The sequence below is a fragment of the Nicotiana tabacum genome, chromosome 8 (genome assembly GCF_000715075.1).
Source record: "Nicotiana tabacum cultivar K326 chromosome 8, ASM71507v2, whole genome shotgun sequence".
Classification (NCBI taxonomy): Eukaryota; Viridiplantae; Streptophyta; class Magnoliopsida; order Solanales; family Solanaceae; genus Nicotiana; species Nicotiana tabacum.
This window is the reverse complement of record NC_134087.1, coordinates 152781565-152802288: the sequence shown is the minus strand read 5'-3', so window position 1 is coordinate 152802288 and position 20724 is coordinate 152781565. Positions and strand designations below refer to the sequence as shown.

The following is a 20724-nucleotide window of genomic DNA, read 5'->3' as shown; positions in this document are numbered from 1 at the left end:
TTTGAGGGATAACTAAAAAATGTGGGAATACTTTTAGAGGACTTGACTTTATTTCTATTACGCTCAATTTACTGTATCAAAAAATATATCTATCTATCTATACGCAATAAAATTTGTTCGAAAATTGAAAGGTTAGTCGGAATAGCAGTTACAAAAAATCACGTTCTTGCCAGTCTTGCAATGTGAAACTCGAATTCCTTCTTTTGTTGTGCAAATCCTGTCATGAATTTTACCTTTTCTGATCAAACATTACCATTACTACTTAATTCAACAAACAGCCTTTACTAATTCTTGCTCTGCTCCTTGGATGTATATGTATTGTAAGGTAAATGTTGAGTGTATGTGAAATTGTGTGTAAGAAAGAAGATCAAATAATTTATGGGAAGAAGAGAAAGCAAGGTTCTTTTGGCTTTAGGGATTTAACAGGGGAGAGGGAGTTTTTAAGCAAACGGATAATTGAAGAGGCATGAGACGTGCCATGTCAACACTTTTTGGCCCGCGATATATAGATATAGATTCCTATTTAACAATTTTAAAAAGTTAAAAATTATGACATTTACAACAGAAATTAACCAACTCATATTTTCTATTTCTTTCATCTTTGAAGTATCAAACAAAGGTCAATTCCATTTATGGTCAAACTAAAAAGAGGTCAAGAACGAAGGTGCTAAATACTGACGAGAAGACACGCTTAGATTACCGCCCAAGTCATTTAGCTATGAATTTACTCTTATAGAACCCACAATTACCTATTTTCTTTTCGTCGCCTTTTCATCTTCTTGTATCGTGGATCTATTGAAAATAGTTTTTCTATCGCTCGGGTAGGGGTAAAGTCTGCGTACACACTACCCTCCACAGACCCCACTAATGAGATTTCACTGGGTTATCGTCGTTGTTTCTTTAAGCCTGACAAATAAGAGATTTGGAGTCCTTTAGCTTTATTACTGCTGACATCTACTTCGTTTGAGTTTTTTTTTTAACTTGCACGTGTATATCAAGTCAATTATACATGACAGTATATACTAAAAGGTTTTGTAAATAATCATGTGGATCTATCATATACACCTTTTGATAATACTTAAGAATACTACAAGATAATACCAACAGATTAGTGTCACTCCCCTTTTTACCCCTCCAAAAGATAACGTGGGTTATGGATTATGGGTTAGAGAGTTTTTCCAATTAAAGTGACAATTTTGAAATAGAGATTATTTTATTTACAGAGTCGCCACTTGGAATTGATTTTTACTGGTGTTCCAAGTCACCTTTTATTTGTATCTCTATTCAAAGGAAGGTTTGACTCTATTATTATTGGTCTGCAAAAATAAAGTCCGGGTAAGGAATTTTGTTGACCGGGGAGAAGGTGTAAGGCATTCCCTGAGTCCCGTGGTTCTAGCACGGTCGCTTTATTGACTACATTTGGCTTGAATTAAACTTGGATAAACGGTGATTTATTTGATTTTTATGCTTTTCTTATGTCCGCTTTTACTTATTTGATAAAAAATAATAATAATAAAATGTCATAATCACACTACGCTAACGAATGTGTAATCTAGACAAAATTTATTGGCTTAGTCATAACAGCACTACGCAAGCGAATCCACAGTCTTGACAAAGAATTATTAACACGTTATTACTTTCAGAAAAATTACTATATTTGTGCATTGAAAAAATTATTTATTAAGAGTTACTATCGCGCTACGCAAGCGAATCCGCGAGTTTAGCAAAGAGTTTATTAAATTAGAAAATAATTAAAGCTAGTAGAAATAGTATGAGATTACTGAATTAAAATATTAAGAGTTAATATCACGCTACGCAAGCGAGTCCGTGAAATAATAATAATAAAAAGTTAAAACGGACCTACTGGTTGCCTAGCGTTTAAATTAATTAAAGGTACATAAGTTATTGGATTATTATTACACATCATGAAAATTAACTAATTCTTAATAAGTCTATTCAACTAATCTAGTAAGTATTATTTTGAAGATAGATCATATTATTTATTGAGAAAGTGGGCCAATTTTCTTACTTAGTTATGGCATTAGGCCAACATCTATGAAATAAATCGACAAAATATTTATAGACTTCTTAAAAGCATTGGACCTATTGGACAGAATCTGCCTTGGCCAATTATTGGGCTCCGAAATTGGCACAAGCTGAAAGCCCAATAGATTTCAAATGTTGGTTTACTACGACAGCCCATTTGGGCTAAATTACGAGTCTGGCATCTTTTGCTCTAAGCCATTAACCCTTATTTTTAACTAGCAATTTCAAAACCTATTTAGGATCTAGCCACTTTCTACCAAAAAAAAATCTAAAATCCTAGCAGAGATGGTCACATATAAAATCTGTAAAAATAAATAAAGGTTTCAAGCATGTCTCTTTTGTTATTTTTCAAAAACTGGCCAGAACTGCAAAGGTGAAAAAGGAGTCTTTAAGCACATTGCAACCTACTTGGAACATCTCAATTTTATATGCATCAATACTGTAATAGATAGTAAAGACAAATAAATCATGAATAAAAAAGTGTTTGATCAACCAAGGATTTATTTTACATATGAACTACAACAAGATATATTTAAACAATAAAGAAATTTAGCTAAGCACTCATTTATTTAAATGGACATGCTCCCAACAATCAAGATGAGTTCAAATCTTCTTGTTAATGTGAAAACATCTGCAACATAAGATTAAAGAGTTACCTGAGTCGCAGAATAATAAATACAGCAACAAAGAATGGAAGCTCAACAACTAAAGCAGCATAAAAATAACAGCACAACAGCAGCAAAACCAACAGCAAATCCGTGTTAAAACAGCTCGAAAACTTAGAGAAGAAACCCAGAAGCAAACTCTAAAGAGGACTTATACTTTTCTAAAAAAAAAAAGGTTTGCACTTTAAGATTCTCTTAAGACTTACAATTTCAGCTTACTAAAGGATGCTTCAGCTGCTAATTTTTTTTTTTTGTTATTGTATGTTCAAAAGCAGAAAATGATCCCCTCCAAAATGTGATGGAGTCCCCTCTATATATCAAAACAACCAGCAATTTCAAAAAATTAAAAATCAATCTCTTAAATTCAAAAAGCAAGACTTTCTAGTTCAAATCTTGTCAAGTATTTCAAACAAAATCTGCTCTCCACTATTCAAAGATAGACTTTATTCAAATAATGTCCAAAGGTCTACATTTTCTTACCAAACAATTTGACTTTTGAGTGTTGTACTCAAAGAGTCTTGAAGCAGTAAACAAACAACCAAACAAGTACCATATACTCTTAAGTATTTTTCATTACCTCACTTTTATCAATACAAAACTATTTTACTACTTCAATAAGTGCAAAAACAGAAAATTTAACATTTCAAACTTCAAAAACTAATGCTAAAATAATTAATAATAGAAAAAAATAAAACCTGAAAATTAAAAATAAAAATAAAAAAATCAGCCATGAAAAAGAATAATATTTTACCATTTTACACATCAAAATGCCGAAAAAATGGTGGTATGCCAAAGAGGGTGTTCCGGGAGGTCGCCGGAATTAGGCCGGATTTTTGGGGTAGAATTGACATAAATAGCTAGGTCTTGAGGAGCTCTATCCATTGATGTAGGTATTTTGGGGTGGTAGTGGTTGGAGCTTCAAGAATTTGGGCAAAAACGTTACGGAAAAGTTTCCTAGATCTAAGATTCAAGGAGTTTGAGGGATTTTTTTAGGATTTGGTTTGGAGATATGGAAAGAGGAAGTTGTGGAGATTACGTGGCGTGAATTTGGAGGTGTTTGGAGATGGTCCGCCGGCGGCAGCGATTTCCGGCAGGCGGCGGTGGGCGGAGCTGGGGCGGCGTAGAGAGAGTGAAGAGAGAGAGAAGAGAGAAGAAGGAGACGGAAAGAAAAGAGAGGAAATAAGGGGGAAATGGGGCAAATTTTTGGGAATTTTAGGCTTTAAATACCTAGGATGAAGATCAAACTAGGACCGCTTGGATTAAATCAAGATGGGTGGATGAGATTGAATCTTGTCACTTAACCAAAACGACGTAGTTTCAAGACAAAACTACGTCGTTTTAAGCTCTTCTTGGCAGCTTCCTTTTGGACCGGATTTGGGCTCAAATTTTAGGCCAATTTTGGCACAATTTTAATTAAATTATACTAGCCCAATCCGTACCCCGTTTATCAAACCATTACTCAATTCTTAAAACCTATACATACACAAATAAGAACAAACACATACACATACATACATACATACATACATACATACATACATACATACATACATACATACATACATACATATATATATATATAAGGCAAAAATTAGGCATTTACAATTAGTACAATAAATTTATTTACAACACACCCTCAATATTTAGTTAAACAAATAATAACAAAATTGACTTATACCCGTAAAATAGATTGCGTTGATGCCTTTTTTGATTGGATAATTATGTTCATATATGAATATGGATAGATAATATAAAATGTAGTATAGATTGCATTGATACCTTTTTTGATTGAATAATTGTGTTCATATATAAATATAAATAGAGAATACGTGAAAACTAACAAAAATAAAAGTATTGGAACATTTATGGATTATATTAAAATGAAAAAGACAAGACTATAAATCAAAATTTGAATGCTATATCTGCACAAGTTACTTTTTATATGAAGAAAAACACAAAAATTATATATATAATAACACTTTAGTGAAAAAATTATATATATTATTGTTGTGATTCACCAACAATAATACTTTTTCAATATATAAATATAACTTCAAAACTTAGATTAGTCCATAATAATTTTTTCACTAAAATAAGGACCACTAATCTTTAGTTAATGAATGTTACTCTTCATTGTTTCTTTTCGCCTCTTCTTTATATAACTGATTTATCTTCTTCTTCAATTGCGACTGTATCAAGATTGTTAAGTTCATATTTCTCTTGAGCAATTAAAGTACATCGTAATTTTTGCACGAATTTTCAAATGGATGACTCAGTCGAGTGCCCTCAGTTGTGCGAATGGATTACTCAAACACCAACTTACTTAGCATTAGGATTCCAATTTGCTGTCTTAGACCTCCATCATATTACAACTCTACAAGTATTGGACAATGCTCTTCCTTTATTCGTCTTAATTGGTATGCTAAATCTAAAATACATAAATTAAATTAGAAAGGAACAAACGAATACTGACAGTACCTTTAGGAATTCTGGAAGAAGCTGATACTTGTCCCACCAAATTCTTAACTGAAGAAGTCAATTCCGTGGCTGAATTCATAAAGAAAAATAAGTATATTGGAGAACAAAGTACGCCAGTATATAAAGCTGAAGGTGGTTTTGATTAGAAATTGACTCAAGTATTTGCCAGATTGGACATAGCAAAATAATCCATTACAACAATAACAACAACCCAGTAAAATCCCACAAGTGGGGTCTGGGGAGGCTAGTGTGTACGCAGACCTTACCCTTATCCCGAAGAGGTAGAAAGGTTGTTTCCGAAAATCCATATCCATTGCAAATAAAAAAATGGCGGAGAAAAATGAGTTTATAACAGCGGGAAGGATGAGAATTAAAATAATGCAAGATGATATATATATGTTTGCCCTGTCACAACAAGATATTTTTTTCGCTCATGATAGATGAAGAAACTAATTTGAAAAATATTACTACCTTTCAACTACAGCTCTTAAAAGCAAACGCAAAAGATAATATTTGCACAAAAAAAAAAAAAAATACAGTTGATGAACTTACAAGGTATACCAAGCGTCAGTTTTTGATTATCTATTGATGTGTTTGCAATAATATGAACGAATTGGCGTATACCATGATAAGTAGTGGAGTAAATTGTCACTATCAAAAGTTGAAGACCGATAATGCAAAGGTGAAATTCTGGATCAAATATCAATAGGTTCAAAATGAACACAATTTTAGTGTAATTTAAAGTATATATACATATTAAAGTATTTTTGCGCACACAGAAATATCTTGATCCAACCAAAAGCAAGTTGTTTGGTGAAATAGGTAAAAGTCGTATTTGATCTGTCTTTGGCTAATGTCATATTTCGGCCAATAATGGTACCGATTAGTTTAATCACCAATTGCACCTGTTGGAGTTAGCCAGGGCGGTCTGACGAATTTTGTGGCCTAAAGCCAAATTTTATGAGAAATCTTAACTTTTAAATTTTTTTTATTATTTATTTGAAATCTATTTTTTTTTAAGCTTTTTTTAGATATAAAGTTATTTAATTTTCATATAGTTAATAACTCCTAATAAGTATTTCTTAATTGACAATATAGCTACTCAACTTAACCTTTCTTGTGGCATTATTGTTTTTAGGTAAGATTTTATCAATTTTAATTTTGAAAACTTCTTTCCGCTGAAGCAACGATAACTTGAGTTATGAACATTATTTCATAAGCAATTTAGGCATTTGTAAAAGAATTAAATCTTTTTATTTGATTAGGTGTATCAATTAAACTGTTATCTTCTAATTGTACTATTTTCCTTAATACTTTTAATTCAGAAAATAAATCTAAACTATCAATATCGAATTGATTATTATGCTTTAAGGAACATTCAAGATTAAGGCAATATTTTTTTCAAATTTCTAACATCTAGTAATCTTAGCTTTTACTGCCAAATAGAAAACCAAAAATATTTTCATATGCTTCGAATTGTTCAAATCTATTTTGAAGTGAAAAAATAACTTTGTCTATTATATATAAAAGTAATCAACTCTAAAAGACTCTTCGAAAGATTTTGAGATTTTATTATCAACATTCGCATCAAATTGTTACTTCATATATATCACACGTTTCTTACGAAATTCGGGTTTGATATCCATTTCAAGTGCAATTTCCTTGGTAGAAATTATAGCAGTTACAAATCCTTCTTCTCTATATTTCTTAGAAAGAAATTAAACTTTTTCACTTTACAAAACTCTTTTTTAAACTTATACATAATCTATTAGGTGTAACAAAAAATGGGGCCCCCACAAATATGGGGCCTAAAGCGGTTGCTTTACTTGCTTTATGGAAGGGTAGCCCCTGGAGTTAGCTATTAAGGGTATCTTTTCCCTCACAACTAATGGTTGGGAGTTGTGTCTGTTAATGAAGCATGAAGGCTAAAACGTTGCTTGGGGTCTCCCGCAGGCGTTGATTTTTTTTTTTTTTAATAAGTTGGTCTTTAAATGATTTAAAAGGGTATTTATGTAATTTAACTTTTAACTTTAGGGATTCATGCTTTTAATAATAATTAGTTTCTATGTACGTGCATTGCACATAAATTTTTAATCAATTATTTATATAAAAATATAATAAATTAAATTTATTAAAAAGCGATATAAAATAAAATAAAAACACTCCTTATAAAGCAATTTTTTTGAAAAAATGCAAATATCATTTAAGTATTGTACTCAATATTGTTAAATTAGTATAATACTGAATAAAAAATGGATATCATTTGAATCTATAAAGCTGATCAATTAAGTTAAAGTAGATATTATTTGTACTTATTATGCAGATATATGAAATGTGATCGATCATATCTTACCTAATACTTTTAAGGAGGATGATGTTTTTGGTGTTTGTTTTTTTTTTTTGTCGCTTTGGCTATTATGTGATGACCAAACAATTTGTTGTTAATTTTCATACTCATTTCGAATGTACAACATAAAATTATGTGTGGAAACATGTCGGCAAATATATAGTCCAACATTGGAGATTATTTGAACACATACATTATTTATTATCATTGCAAAATACAAGCATAATAATAATTATTATTTTTGGACAAACTAAAATGATATCCTTCATTTTTTTACGGCAAAAGTTAAATTATGAGGATAAACATATGCTTAGTAGCATATATTGGTACAATATGAACGTATGAAATTATTATTAAAATCTCTAATACATCTCCATATCATTCGATAAGTCATTTGAGAAATCGTCCCTCGGTGATATGATGGGTAAATCTTTTTCTTTCAAAATCAACCGGTATATAAAGAAAGATCATTTTAAATTTGTTTCTTAAAATGCATACATTGGTGTTGAATATATAAGATAGTTAAATTTGTTAGAGATTCTATATGGTGGAAGAACATTACAATATTAAAATTTTTAAGTATTCTTCTTGATAGTAGTTGTTGATATTATCTTTTGATGAGTCAAAAATAAGAAATATTTCTCTTAATTTCACCTATGAATTTAATAATCGTATCTCATTTAGTTGATCAACATTATTCATTTATGCTAGATAAGAGAGTTTTTTTCCATCATGTATTTTGCATAATTTTTATTTTTTAAGATAAAAATATTATTCCTTATTACGCAATTTTGTTACTACTGTCACTAAAGGACACTGGATCTTCAAAATAGACACAATCATCTCTTATTATATGCTCTTCCCCATATTCGACATGAAGCAAGAAATTTCTGAATGCTAAATCTGTTTTTTTGTTCTCATATTTTTGTTAGCTAAATTTTTTCATTTGATGCCATGATTTTAAGGTTAGATTTATAGTTTATATTCTCGTTTGATTTTGGATCTACTGATAGTACATAATGAAAATCATCTCCAAAATTGTTACCTTTTTTTTTTCAAAATAAATTTCCTGCAAATATCATCACTTTTTCACCAAATAATTTATTGGTGTCTCTATATCACCAACCATTTTGATTGTTTGACGCTTGAACGTATATGCTTTATCGCAAAATATTAATTTTTCTTTTTTATTAATTTATTATCATCATTCTGCTTTCACGTATTGTGGTGGCTATCTTATATCATGCCCCAAACTGAAGGAGCAGAATTGGGTATCCAGTGCCTTAAAACTTATGATCGAGTGAACCAATATTCATTTCATTCTTAGATTATATGACACAACTTATTGATTATTTATTATCATGCCACGAATATTTGTACCTTTTTCACCATTGCCTCTAGTATAAATAGAGTATCCATCCTTTTCTTGTATGGATGTATTAGTACGTCGAATTTAGTAGTTCTTACATCGATCATCTTTCATGCAAATAAGTGGTGATTGCATTTCTATTATCAACTGGCCATTTTGTAAAATCAGGATTTAGTTAAAACCATTTGGCATTAATGTATTTTTTACATTAGTTAAACATTATCTAATGTACAAAACAACTATAAATTTTACTGAATTTTTGACTAATATGATGTATGGAATTCTAAAACAATCAAAATTCTAATTTAATTTTTAATAATTTGTGATATTGTGCCCACACTGGCAAAGTGGCAATTAACGGAATGCAGATTCTATAAGCTGTGGTAATTACTTTGGTGAAGAAAGAAAGATAACCATTAAATGACCCATAAGTAAAGATCGCTTGTTCAATAATATTCACGCAAATTGCATAGTATAAATATTATAGCAAAAATACAGTAATAATTAAGTTTAAAATAATTTTGATTTATAGGCAAATAAGAATGAGAAGGTCCGACGAAGATTCTTTTCTATGCGGACAAAGATTTGAAATTCTATGCTAATTTATTCTACCGCAAAGTGTTACTGTCCGAATGGGATTAGTATGACATTGGAATATTACAATTTTATCCACCAAGTAATTATTTTTTGTAAAAATATTTTACGGCTATTTTGGTCAACCAACATTGTATTCATGCTTTTATAATAATATAGATAGATAATATAGTACTCCTTCCGGTCCAAAATAAGTAATTTTTTGATTGTTTTCACACATATTAAGAAATTCATCTTTTAACATTAATTAGCAATAAAATTGACTATATTAACCTTTATTGTCTCTTCACATAAATACTCCTAACACATATTCCAACATTAATTACTCCAAGGGCAATGTAGGAAAAAAATAATTAATTCATTCTTGAAATATGAAAAAATCACTTATTTTGGACCACAAGAAAAAACCCAAAAAATCACTTATTTTGGACCGGAGAGAGTATTAGATAAAAAAAAATCTTTTGCTAGACCTTACAGGTTTGCGAGCTATTATACCAACTCTTAAGATTTCCTGTTCCAGACAAATAAACACATCCACAAGTCGAGAAGTGTAAGATCAGCAATTAATCCTAAATTTTAATTAGAAAGTGTAAGTTTGATAATTTATAGGATGCAGGAGTCTTTGTCATATTCATGAAAATGACACAATAACTTGTCATAACGTGTGAAAATGATATACTCCCATGCAGCAGCAGTATAATAAAATGACCAGAAAAATTTAAACATTAGGAGAATTGTCGAGCAAAATAGTATCATGGGATTTCAACGATGGAAGGAGCCAACTGAAGAAGCCAGCACCAGTTTCTCCCCTCAGTCTCTGGACTGAGTATTCCACTAACATATTCCAAAGCTCCCCAGCAGTCCACCCCTGTGAAGAAATCCATTGAGCCACCTATTCCAGGTTATCAACAAAGAAATGTCAACAATGCAATATATATTAAAACCTAGTACATTGGTGCTACAGCTACAGCACACAAAAAAGTCAAGATTTCCTAGTGAGCAAATTTATGCATCTATTATTTGACCAACGTAAGGATCACAAAAGGCAGGACCTACATAAGGATCTGTTTAGGACAAACCTCATTTACCATTTCTAGCATCAATAACCATCAAAACATAGCGAGTACTAAAAATTACACAAAATTTCTATAGCAGAGGAGCCTTTTTGTCACGTATTGTCAAAGAAAGCAGTCAGATACAACAGTTCTTTAAAATCTAAAGAGCAAGCAGCCTCTAATAACCTTCAGACACTAAACCAAAGAGATTCACAAATAACAAATGGCAAACATACCATGAAATGGAAGTTCAAAATTAAAAGGTATTCCCTTTCAAGCAGAAGCCTTCTCAAAGACAATCTCATAGTTTAGAAGACTAGTACCTGTCCCAACATCTGCAGTGCTTCCAAGTCAAATGTATAATACAAGATGAAAGGTCTGAAAGCCTGTCAGAGAAGAAAGGAGAGAAAATTTGAAAAAAAAAAATCAAAGTAAAAAGAATTAGGAAAAGTAGTTCAAGGGAAAAAAATGGGTGCTCACGCCTTCACATGAATATACAGGACATAAAGTGTTTATATACTGCCATTAACCATTTTATGTGACATGATGTGTTGGAAAGTGAAAGGGAAAAGTTGTAGAAATATAAAACAGTCAGATATCTGATGAAATCTTGAACATAAAGCATGAGAATTATATAAAAGGTGAAAGCAAAAGACTACCCTTTGCCTTGCAAGAGAGAAACATTCCTGTAACAAAATGCTGGGAATATGTCCAAGGAGAGAATAACCTGAGATGCAGCAAGCCATTGAAGCATAGCTTTAACTTGAGAATCCCCACCGAAAGCACCACAACCCCAATTTCCCGTCACAACCCCAATTTCTTGCTGGTAGTCTGAAGGCTGACAATTGTGTGCCTCATGATTTTCGAGCAACTGGCTAGCCAAAGTTTCCTCAATTGTTTGAGATGATGTTGAAGGATTTCCAAGAAACTATTGGTGACAGGATAATAAATAGCCAAAAAGCAAGTCAGACAATTTTTTTTTTTTAAAAACACGGATAGCATAACTGGAGAGATTCCAAAAAAGTGGGAGGAAGGGGGTGAAGCAGTGAAGAAAATGAAAAAGTAGGAGGATCTAAAAATAGTAAGAAGGAAGATACTACCAAATGATAAACTTCAGAATGTCCACCAGATTCTTCATCATTCAGATCATGCTGACGTCCCAGGAAGCCAGCATCTTGAAAAAGCTTTTGATACTGATGACACTTAAAATGATCCAGAAAACCACAAAGAGCCTTGTTAATTTCCCTACAACAAGTTGAAGGACTCGGTGTTGTCAAAGCGCGAAAGGGGCCGAAAGCGCCAAGTCTTTTACTTTAAGTGCAAAGAGCAATTAAAGTGTGAGCTTTAGTGAAAAAACGCGCAGATGAAAATAATACACATACATACTTACATACATAATGTAAGAAAACAAAGTGCAAATCAGCTAAATCATATGCAAGGAGAAAATAAAATTGAGAAGTACAACTATGTACATACCCATATGAAATCATAAACTCAGCCAAGTCATTCCCCAGTGAATTTGCTAAATTAATTTCACCTAGCTTAATCTAATTTCTGGAAGTGAAAAGTATCTATAAGCTTTTATCAAAATGATAATTGTGTCTATTGCCCTCATTTCTCAACCCTGTTCAGTATAAATGGCAACAATTCCATGGCTTAAAACCAATGATTAGTTAATCTAAACAAGTATGTGTTTACCTAAATTTAAATATTCTAAACCTATCAAATTAACATAGAGGCTATATGAGCAAAACAATGTAATTCTATTGAACAACTACTCTTTAAGCATGTAGATTTGATTCAAAGACAGCAAAAGGTAGCAGAGAAAAAAGAAGCCTGAGAATTCTCACTTCAAGAAAAACCTCAGAAGTTGGAGAATAAAAAATTATCATATTCAATTGCAGTACAGAGTGACAGGTCTCAGACTACTACTACAAAGGAAAAGTACATTCCTGTTGGATGTGTTATCCATTTCGCCTATAAAACACCAGCTCTGATGCTAATTAATTTGGGACATTTCGCCATAACCATAATAACTACTTGTCTAACTTTACTTGAGGCTTGGATATAGAAGAACTCAAACATTCAACAAATAGAGAAAAAAAACTGAAGATGAACTTACCAACCTCTCAATTTTGATACAATAATAGGAGAACAATGAAAGGAACAAGTAGAGACTCCAATTAATTCACACAACATATAAATACAAGCATCATTAACCAAAGACAAAGCAGATATGTTCTTTGTTTGTCCTTATGTTTCTTTGTGGGATATGTAAGACAAACTAGAAAGCTTTTGAAGCTAATCACCAGGATTAACTAAACGCCCAAATGTCAATCAAACTGAACAAGCAAGTTTGCAGGTTTAAACACAGCTAAGGGACAAAGAAAAATATACCTAATACCACAATTGTTAACACTGAAATAAATTAACATCCATAGATACTGGCATGAATTTCTGGTTTTTTCATGCTAGTATTTACCTGAATACCTTAAATCCAAATGGCTCATGAAGGTAAAATCTTCCCACTGAAGACATATTGTTAGATCCCGAAATACTTATACCCAGGCCATCCACTGCTTGTCTTGTTCATAATCTTTCATTCAAATGATCCCAAAAGTAAACCATCTCTTCTCTCAGGAACTTATGGATTAAGCTCTATTTCAACCAATTCTGGTGAATTTCATCGCATGGGCAGGCCTGACAGGCAAGGATCTATTCACAAGATAGTTTTGTAAATTATGTGGGTATGTCCTAATCCATTCATTTCTTTAACATAAACATAGGTGGAATAGTACACAAACCACCTGACTGACAGCATCTAACTGTTAGCCACCTTTATCTAACATCAACTCCAAAACATCAGCTCATAAACTTTTACTTCCTTCTCAGCTTTGAGCATACTAAACCTCATTAATACTTCCTTTCTAATAAAAAACAGAACCCAATTGGAGCTCAAAAATAATCAAAGTACTGACAGATTCACAGTAATCTCTTTTATGACCCAATTGACCTTAAGAGAGAATCTTACTCCAAATAAGATTTCCAAAGTGTAATAAACACTCACATACCTTAGGAGGCATTCAATCCTGTACTGCCTTTTTCCTGGGCTGCTTAGTGCATCTATTGCAATTATTCTCCTCTTACGCCTTCCAAGAACATCAATTTCTTTTCTGTCCACGTGGTCACCACCAAAACGGAACGAAGAAGCATATCTACACCAATCAAAGACATTTAACATTAGATTATACATATTAAAAATTATGGAATTGCAGTTAAAGGTAAAAACTGCCAATAAAACTTCATTGTGAAATAGGAAATTTCAGCCAAAACAAATTAGCAAGAAAATTTGAATATAAGTTAACTTGCTTATGTAAAATGAAATTAATTCTCAAACTAAGCTCACCCAGCGTAATTTGAGAACCTCTCTGTACCCACAATTTCAATTGCTTCATTGTCTGCCATGCAAGGCAAGAAAAGCATGCCAGCAATTAACTCTGGATTGATCATAAAGCGAATCTCTTCCTAACCAAGGAAATATTAATATAACATTTTAGATTTGTCCAGTTATATCGGTCCCAAAGAGGCAGAGGTTGCTTGAAAAAGAATTTAAACGAGAGAAATATATATTAAATCACCAAATTAGATACATCTAATTAAAGCAAATTAGGAGCAAGAAAAACCAGAAAATATTATCTTCTTTAAATTAATACTCCAGTAAATAAATAGGATCCCTCTTCCTTTATATTCTTAACTTATTCTTACACACACACACACACACACACACACACATATATATATATATATATATATATACACACACACACACACACACACACACACACATATATATATATATATATATATGGTATAATAGCAAACAAATATATCAAAAGATAAAACTGAAACTATGTTGAGAAATAAAAACCTGTACACAGCCCCTACTGAGAGCACCACCTCCAAGATACTTGTTCGCAAAATCCACTTCTATAGCTTCATTTGGTTGATCTTCAATGAAGCCTGAATTGGAAATCTAAAATGAAACAGAAAGATGTCATCCTTTCGAAAGTAAGATTTTTTATCACCAAATAGAAAAATATAGTTTCATCTCTTACCTTAAAAGGGCAAAGGGAAATATTGGATTGGCTCCAGAAATTTTCCTTTGGATAAGGAAAACAAAATGTACCATGTTCTAGAGCAAGAACTTTCCGCTCAAATGACACGTAGCCCCCGGGCATTGATGAGGCAATCCTCTCAAAATAGTGAACAATGCACTTTAATTTATTTTCAAGTTTCTCATCATAATGATCATATAAATACCTGAAAAACATGTTTGTCACCAGGTGAACTATCTTTCTGCATTCAGAGAATCGGACTCATAAATGGCATGTTGCAACCAACCATAAAAGTGCATAAGAATAGCTTCAGACCAACCATAAAAGTGCATAAGAATAGCTTCAGACTTCAGTAGATCATTTCCATAAGTAGTCTCAGAACTGGAAACTATACACTGCTTTTACAGCCTTGGATTACTCCTGATAAACCATAGTTAGGATCTTATCCTAGAGCGTTTTTTCTTGTGAAACAGCTCGACCGCCATTCCCTATCTCAGAATGCAATATCAAACTCCTCACTAAGTGATATGGGTACAAAGTGTCAGTATTCTGTAAAGGTCTCAACTTCAACATGCTTCATTCATTTACAACAATTTTGTTCTCTCAAACACCTAACGAAAACTTCTCAAAACGACTAACAACAATTGGATTCATCATTCTTCATAAAACGTTCTGCTTAAAAGTTCTTAAGCTTTACTTCCCAATTCAATTGCCAACTAATGCCACTAATACATTTAAAATGTATCCTCCATTTTAACAAGATGGTTTACCACATCAACCTCTTTCAGAGTTCAGAACAGACTGTTTCTTTTAGTGCTCTCATAACTTCTAGCTTTGCATCCCCAATCCATTTGCGTGAGCTGTTAGTACATACTGAGGCATATGCTTTAACATAGCAATGCTGCATTTTTCTCTGGTGTTAGATGGGGCTTCTGGAAAGTGGAACCCCTATGACAAGTTTTTCTTTCTTTCATTGAAGAGTCACATATACTCCTGCTAATCAGTAAATCTAGAGTCTAGACATATTAAGTAGTGCATTGTTGGTTCTTGAACTCCATAGTTTAGAAGTAACCAACAAAAAGAAATAAATTTATGCTTCCATCTCGGAGTTACACAATGTTGTGCAACTTTAGGCATACAAGAGAAGAGAAAGGGGATGTGTGAAATATGCTTGATGGAACGCGAAAGCCATGAAAAACAACAATGATGGCATTGTGAAAGGCCAAAGTAGCCATTTAGGTAGAGAAGACTACATCAGAAAATATGACATTCAACTCTTCCATATTAATTCCAATACTGTCACAACGAACACAAAAAAATTATGAACAAGCTCTTTTCAAGTTAAAGTTGTTGAAGTGGAGAAGTTCTTTTTTTTTCGAAGTGGAAACGAGTTTCACAATGATAACTATATCAGAATCAAGTGAAGTAGGACAAAATAAGGGGATGGATAGCCTGCAAGTAGGCTCAAGTGCTATATATAAGTATGGCTTCTTTTGTAGCTGATTTAGTGGAAAATTGTTGGAACTCAACGGTTCGAATGTAGCAAAATATGTTACTGTTTGTGTATGCAGCTTTTTACAGCTGAAAAGAAATAATAAGGTTGTGTTCACATACCTTAAAACAGAACTTAGAACACAACTGACATGAAAGATGTATAAAAGAACCAATGTTTCAGATACACACAACAGCTATAAGAAAATAGACAGCCGATAAAACATACGCAAACAAATGATCAAAGTTGATCGTCGGGAGATGTTTGGCACCTCTTTCACTGGTCGGGAATAGACAAAAGAAGGAACATGCAAGAAGAGCACCGACTAATTCCTGCAAGAAAATGATTTACAATCATGCTCAGTGATACGCTATATATACTTGCTGAAAAGTAAAGAATCGGATTCTAATTCATACATTAGTGCATAAAAGTATACTACTTCATCGAAATAATTATACTTTTAACAAATTTCAAAGAAAACCTTACTATTCGTTCAAATGTATGCCACCATAATCTGCAAGTGGACCTCTGAAATTTGTTAGTAGAAGCTTAGTATTGTGTTCTTTTATAGTTTAGTGTTTGCCCGGAGTACTTTTGGGTCACTTTATTCTGGTTAGAAACTTGAATGTTGGCAAGGTTTATTGTGAAGTTTAGAATCTAGTTTTTAGAGGCCCTAATTTGCTTTTAAAGATAACTTATATTATTTTAAACGCTCAACCATTTGGTATCCAAAATTCAATTATCAGACTAATCCAGAGCCGCACCGCCTAGGGGGACATTAAGGGAAAGCCCTCCCAGGGTTGAACTCGAGACCTATGGTTAAGGGTCCTTGCTAGTAAAGGCAAATTATTTGACACCGGAATGAAATGGGCCATAATACAATGGAGTGGTTGCAGATGACTCAAGTATCCTTCCCCAACTAGCCTGAAATTTAGGTATGGTTACAAATGAGGATGTGAGTCCTTTTAGTGCTCAACAACAATAACCACTACGCCTCAGTCCCGAACAAGGTGGGTTTGGCATTAGTGTAAATTACAACATCCTCCTAAATAAATACTAAATAATCAAAGTATAACCATCATAAAACCTGAGTGAGGAAAACAATTCCAGACTGCTGTGATTCCAACAAGCGAAGACCAGTATTGACTCCTTTAACAATTCCACCATCCGCCTTCTCATAGTGAGACTCTAATAAGGAAGGCAACCGCAAAAGCAAATCGGCTAATTTGGGCACCACTTGTTCGAACCATTTAGCAGCTTCTGCCCTAGGAATTAACTGCATCAAAACATTTTCACCATTCATTCAAAAAAAAACACCATACAATAATAAAATAAACAGAGAATCGAAGGTGAAAAGTAAAAGGTTTACGTCGTCAAAGAAGAGGGCAAAACCGTCAGAAGCGGAGGAGGAAATTGAAAATTCAGGGAGGGAGAGGGAGTTTCGGATGTCGGAGATGGCGAGGGAGAGGACTTGGCCGGAGTTAACGTTGCTGTAGAGAGGGCCTTGAGAGAGGGCTTTAAGTGCTTCAACAACAGGCGGTGGCCAAAAGAGGGAAGATGACCGGAGACACAGTGATAAGAACGGAAGGATTGACGTCAGGTCTTCTCTATTCTCCATCGCTGGACCTTTGTCTCTCTCTACTCTTCACCTACATTTTCCGTTGGTTGAATTCAAACTTCAAAGACTGACACTGTTCCTCTCATTCTTTTTGCCCTTTTCAACAGATGTGAAAATTTGGTTTACATTTTTCTTTTTCTCTTTCTTCGTCATTATAATACATTACAGGGAAAATGTCCAAATATACTCCTCTACTTTGTTATATTGTTCATATGTACTCTCCGTCATATTATAAGACCACATTCACCCTTACCGTTACCCAACTTTATAAAATACCCCTCATTAAACGAAAAGCCATCAATTATTAGGGATTACCCGTTTTTAAAGAGTAAATCTCACTTTATACCCATTAATTCCAAACTATTTACCATTTTATTGTCCAGGTCCAAACTATTTACTATTCCTACCCATGCTGCCCAAACTATTTACCTAGTTATTTCCCAATTATATGAGGGAGTAATAATTGGAATCACGTGCAGTTTGTCCCCCAGCTCAATTGCTTCTCCAACTCCTCCACTCTGCTCTTTTTTCATTTGAAGCAAAAACGACAATCCCAATTTCAGTAATCAAAAATCCAAATCTCATATCATCTATGTAAAAAGCACACATATGTGACCAAAAACTACTAATCTTCTCTTATTGTAGTATTCTGGGGTTCATCATCAATGGCAATTCACATTTGTTTCTCACTAATACCTTCTTCTTTCTCTTCACCCAAACTGGTTTTTGGAGATTTATTGTACAAAAATTCAAATCCACCATCGAAGGACCTTGAAGCTTGAAACTCATAACTTAGTTTGTTTGAGTTTTTAATTATTTTGATCCGATCCTATGTGGGTTTGTTTGGAAAGTTGATTGGAGGTTGTAGCTAAAGTTTTAGTCAATTTGGTAGAGATTTTGTAGTAGATTTTAGAAGTTTGGGTTGAAATATAGTTGAACAAGAGAAGAAGACGCATTTGTATTGTATACTCAAATAGTATACAAATATACCATTTTGGTATACAATTCATTCCAACTATATACCATATTAGTATAGCTATATACTATATTGGTATCATATGCTAGTTGAATCATTTTTTGATTGTATTAGCTGCATTTATTAGTACAATATTTGATTTTCTTTTATTAATAGTAATATAGTACAATATCTTGAAATACTTTATTATATTAATATGTGGTACACTATTTTTTTTATTTTTCTCTTTATACATGTGTGTTATGTAATAGTAGTATAGTCATATAGTTGCCGGGAATTAATCAGTAAAACTGTATACCATGTTGGTATAGTTATATGTCATATTGGTATCATATGGTAGTTTGAACATTTTTTTTGTTGTTTTGGCTGCATTTTTAAGTGAATTCTATTCTGAAATTATTTATATGAACGTGATTTGCAGTGCTGGAATTTTTTTGTGTTGATGGATATAGATTATGTGTATTATGTAATAGTTTTTATAATTATAGGCAATTGTTGGAACGACCCATACAAATATAGACCTTGGTAGTATATGGAATGAGCAAGTTTCTTTGCGAATATTTAGTTTGCAATGCGAGCATGTAATTTTCTCATACTTTTACTGTATCCTTTAATGTTTTGGTACAGTAGTATAGTCACAGATAGTTGTATCAATATTCTAGAGCAATCATATACTCTATTGGTATACATGTATACTATACTGGTATCATATGGTACTAGAAGTCTTTTTTGCTACTTATATTTTTATTGTATTTTCTAATATTTTATTATCATTTCTATTCTAACTAGTATATATGGAGATTTAGTGGCCATAGATTATGTTTTCTTGCTCCATCACTGGTTGGCGTTATTGCTAATGGTAGAGTATGTACTGATATTTGTAGGGAAGGAGATCAAGATTTGCATGGCAATCACGTGGAATTAGAAAAGGAACAAGAAATACAGAAAAAAATAAAAATTAAAAAAATAAAGGAGTCAAATTTAAGTGTGAAATAAGTTATGATAAAAATAACAATAATACGATTTAGGCAAAAATAAATGAATAAAAGAGAAAACATAAAAAAATAGGAAGAAAATGAGAAAAAAGAAAAGGAGGAAAAAAAGAAAAAAAAGGAAAAAGGAAAAGAAGCATAGAAATAAAAAAGAATTGAAGAATAAAGAAAAAATTCCCCACAAAAACTATTATGGGTAGAAAATGTAATTAGTTTATGTATAGAAAAATAAATGAATAGACAAGAATAAATAATTTTATTTTTGTAGGTAACTGTGTCAAAACTCCTTTTTAAAATAAAAAAGTTTCGACCCATCGACCCATAATCCATTTAATCAAATAAACCCATGGGATCCCTTGTAGTTCCTGCAATTCTTAGATCTGCTCCGTGTGTGCTCTACTAGAGAAGGAAATATTCATCGCTCATCAAGTGGGTTCCTCAAATTCAATTGATAGCTCAATAAATTTCCTTTCCGTCTCATCTTCTCTCTGGTTTGCTTCCTAAGTTGAGTGCGTTTAGCACATACCCGAAACAAAAAAAAAACGAAAACAGAACTCAAAAACTCTAAACCAGATAACTCAAATAGAATGAAATCCTACAAGAAACCAAATTAAATAAGCACAATCAGCGAAATTAGAGAAGAAAAATGGCACCTTTGCAACGTTCACAGAGAAATTTTGGTAGCAAAACCATAAGATATGGCACTTCTCGATTTTTCTCCGATGAAAAAGGTGTGTTTTGGGTGTTTTCCATATAAAATTATGAGTCTCTTTTATTTACTAGGCGATGATGGCATGTGCCAGCACAGGCCCAATATGAGTCGAGCATAGAGTGCCTTTGTCAGAAGCATTTTTGATCCTACACAAAAGATAAAGAATATGGCAAATGTGAGTTTTTTACTTCATTTTTACCTTTGTAATAGCTCTAATTCTTTCATTTGGTGAATAAGTCGAGCATGGGCCTGCTTTGACAAAATA

At 32.5% G+C, this 20724-nt stretch overlaps 1 protein-coding gene and 1 long non-coding RNA gene across 2 annotated transcripts; both read right to left on the bottom strand.

The window, feature by feature from the left end:
• Positions 1-2512: 2512 nt before the first annotated feature.
• LOC107791062 (uncharacterized) lies at positions 2513-5890 on the bottom strand. The gene is made up of 3 exons (XR_012693812.1): positions 5742-5890; positions 5190-5258; positions 2513-2677 (listed from the first exon to the last, which is right to left on the bottom strand). It is a non-coding gene; the product is annotated as an uncharacterized LOC107791062 (long non-coding RNA).
• Positions 5891-10050: 4160 nt separating this feature from the next.
• LOC107797164 (poly(ADP-ribose) glycohydrolase 1) lies at positions 10051-17930 on the bottom strand. Its single transcript, XM_016620029.2, has 11 exons — positions 17531-17930; positions 17249-17437; positions 16390-16493; positions 14670-14874; positions 14483-14587; positions 13961-14079; positions 13626-13769; positions 11655-11799; positions 11282-11482; positions 10878-10940; positions 10051-10391 (listed from the first exon to the last, which is right to left on the bottom strand). The coding sequence occupies exons 1-11, from the start codon at positions 17777-17779 to the stop codon at positions 10218-10220; spliced, it is 1698 nt and encodes a 565-aa protein (XP_016475515.1). The 5' UTR covers positions 17780-17930; the 3' UTR covers positions 10051-10217.
• Positions 17931-20724: the final 2794 nt, after the last annotated feature.

Excerpts from the sequence above, each read along its gene's own strand:
- LOC107797164 (XM_016620029.2), bottom strand. The coding sequence starts at position 17,779 with ATGGAGAATAGAGAAGACCTGACGTCAATCCTTCCGTTCTTATCACTG. Across the intron at positions 14,080-14,482 it reads TCAGTAGGGGCTGTGTACAG|GAAGAGATTCGCTTTATGAT; the intron begins GTTTTTATTTCT and ends TTCCTTGGTTAG. Across the intron at positions 11,483-11,654 it reads ATTCTGAAGTTTATCATTTG|TTTCTTGGAAATCCTTCAAC; the intron begins GTAGTATCTTCC and ends TGTCACCAATAG.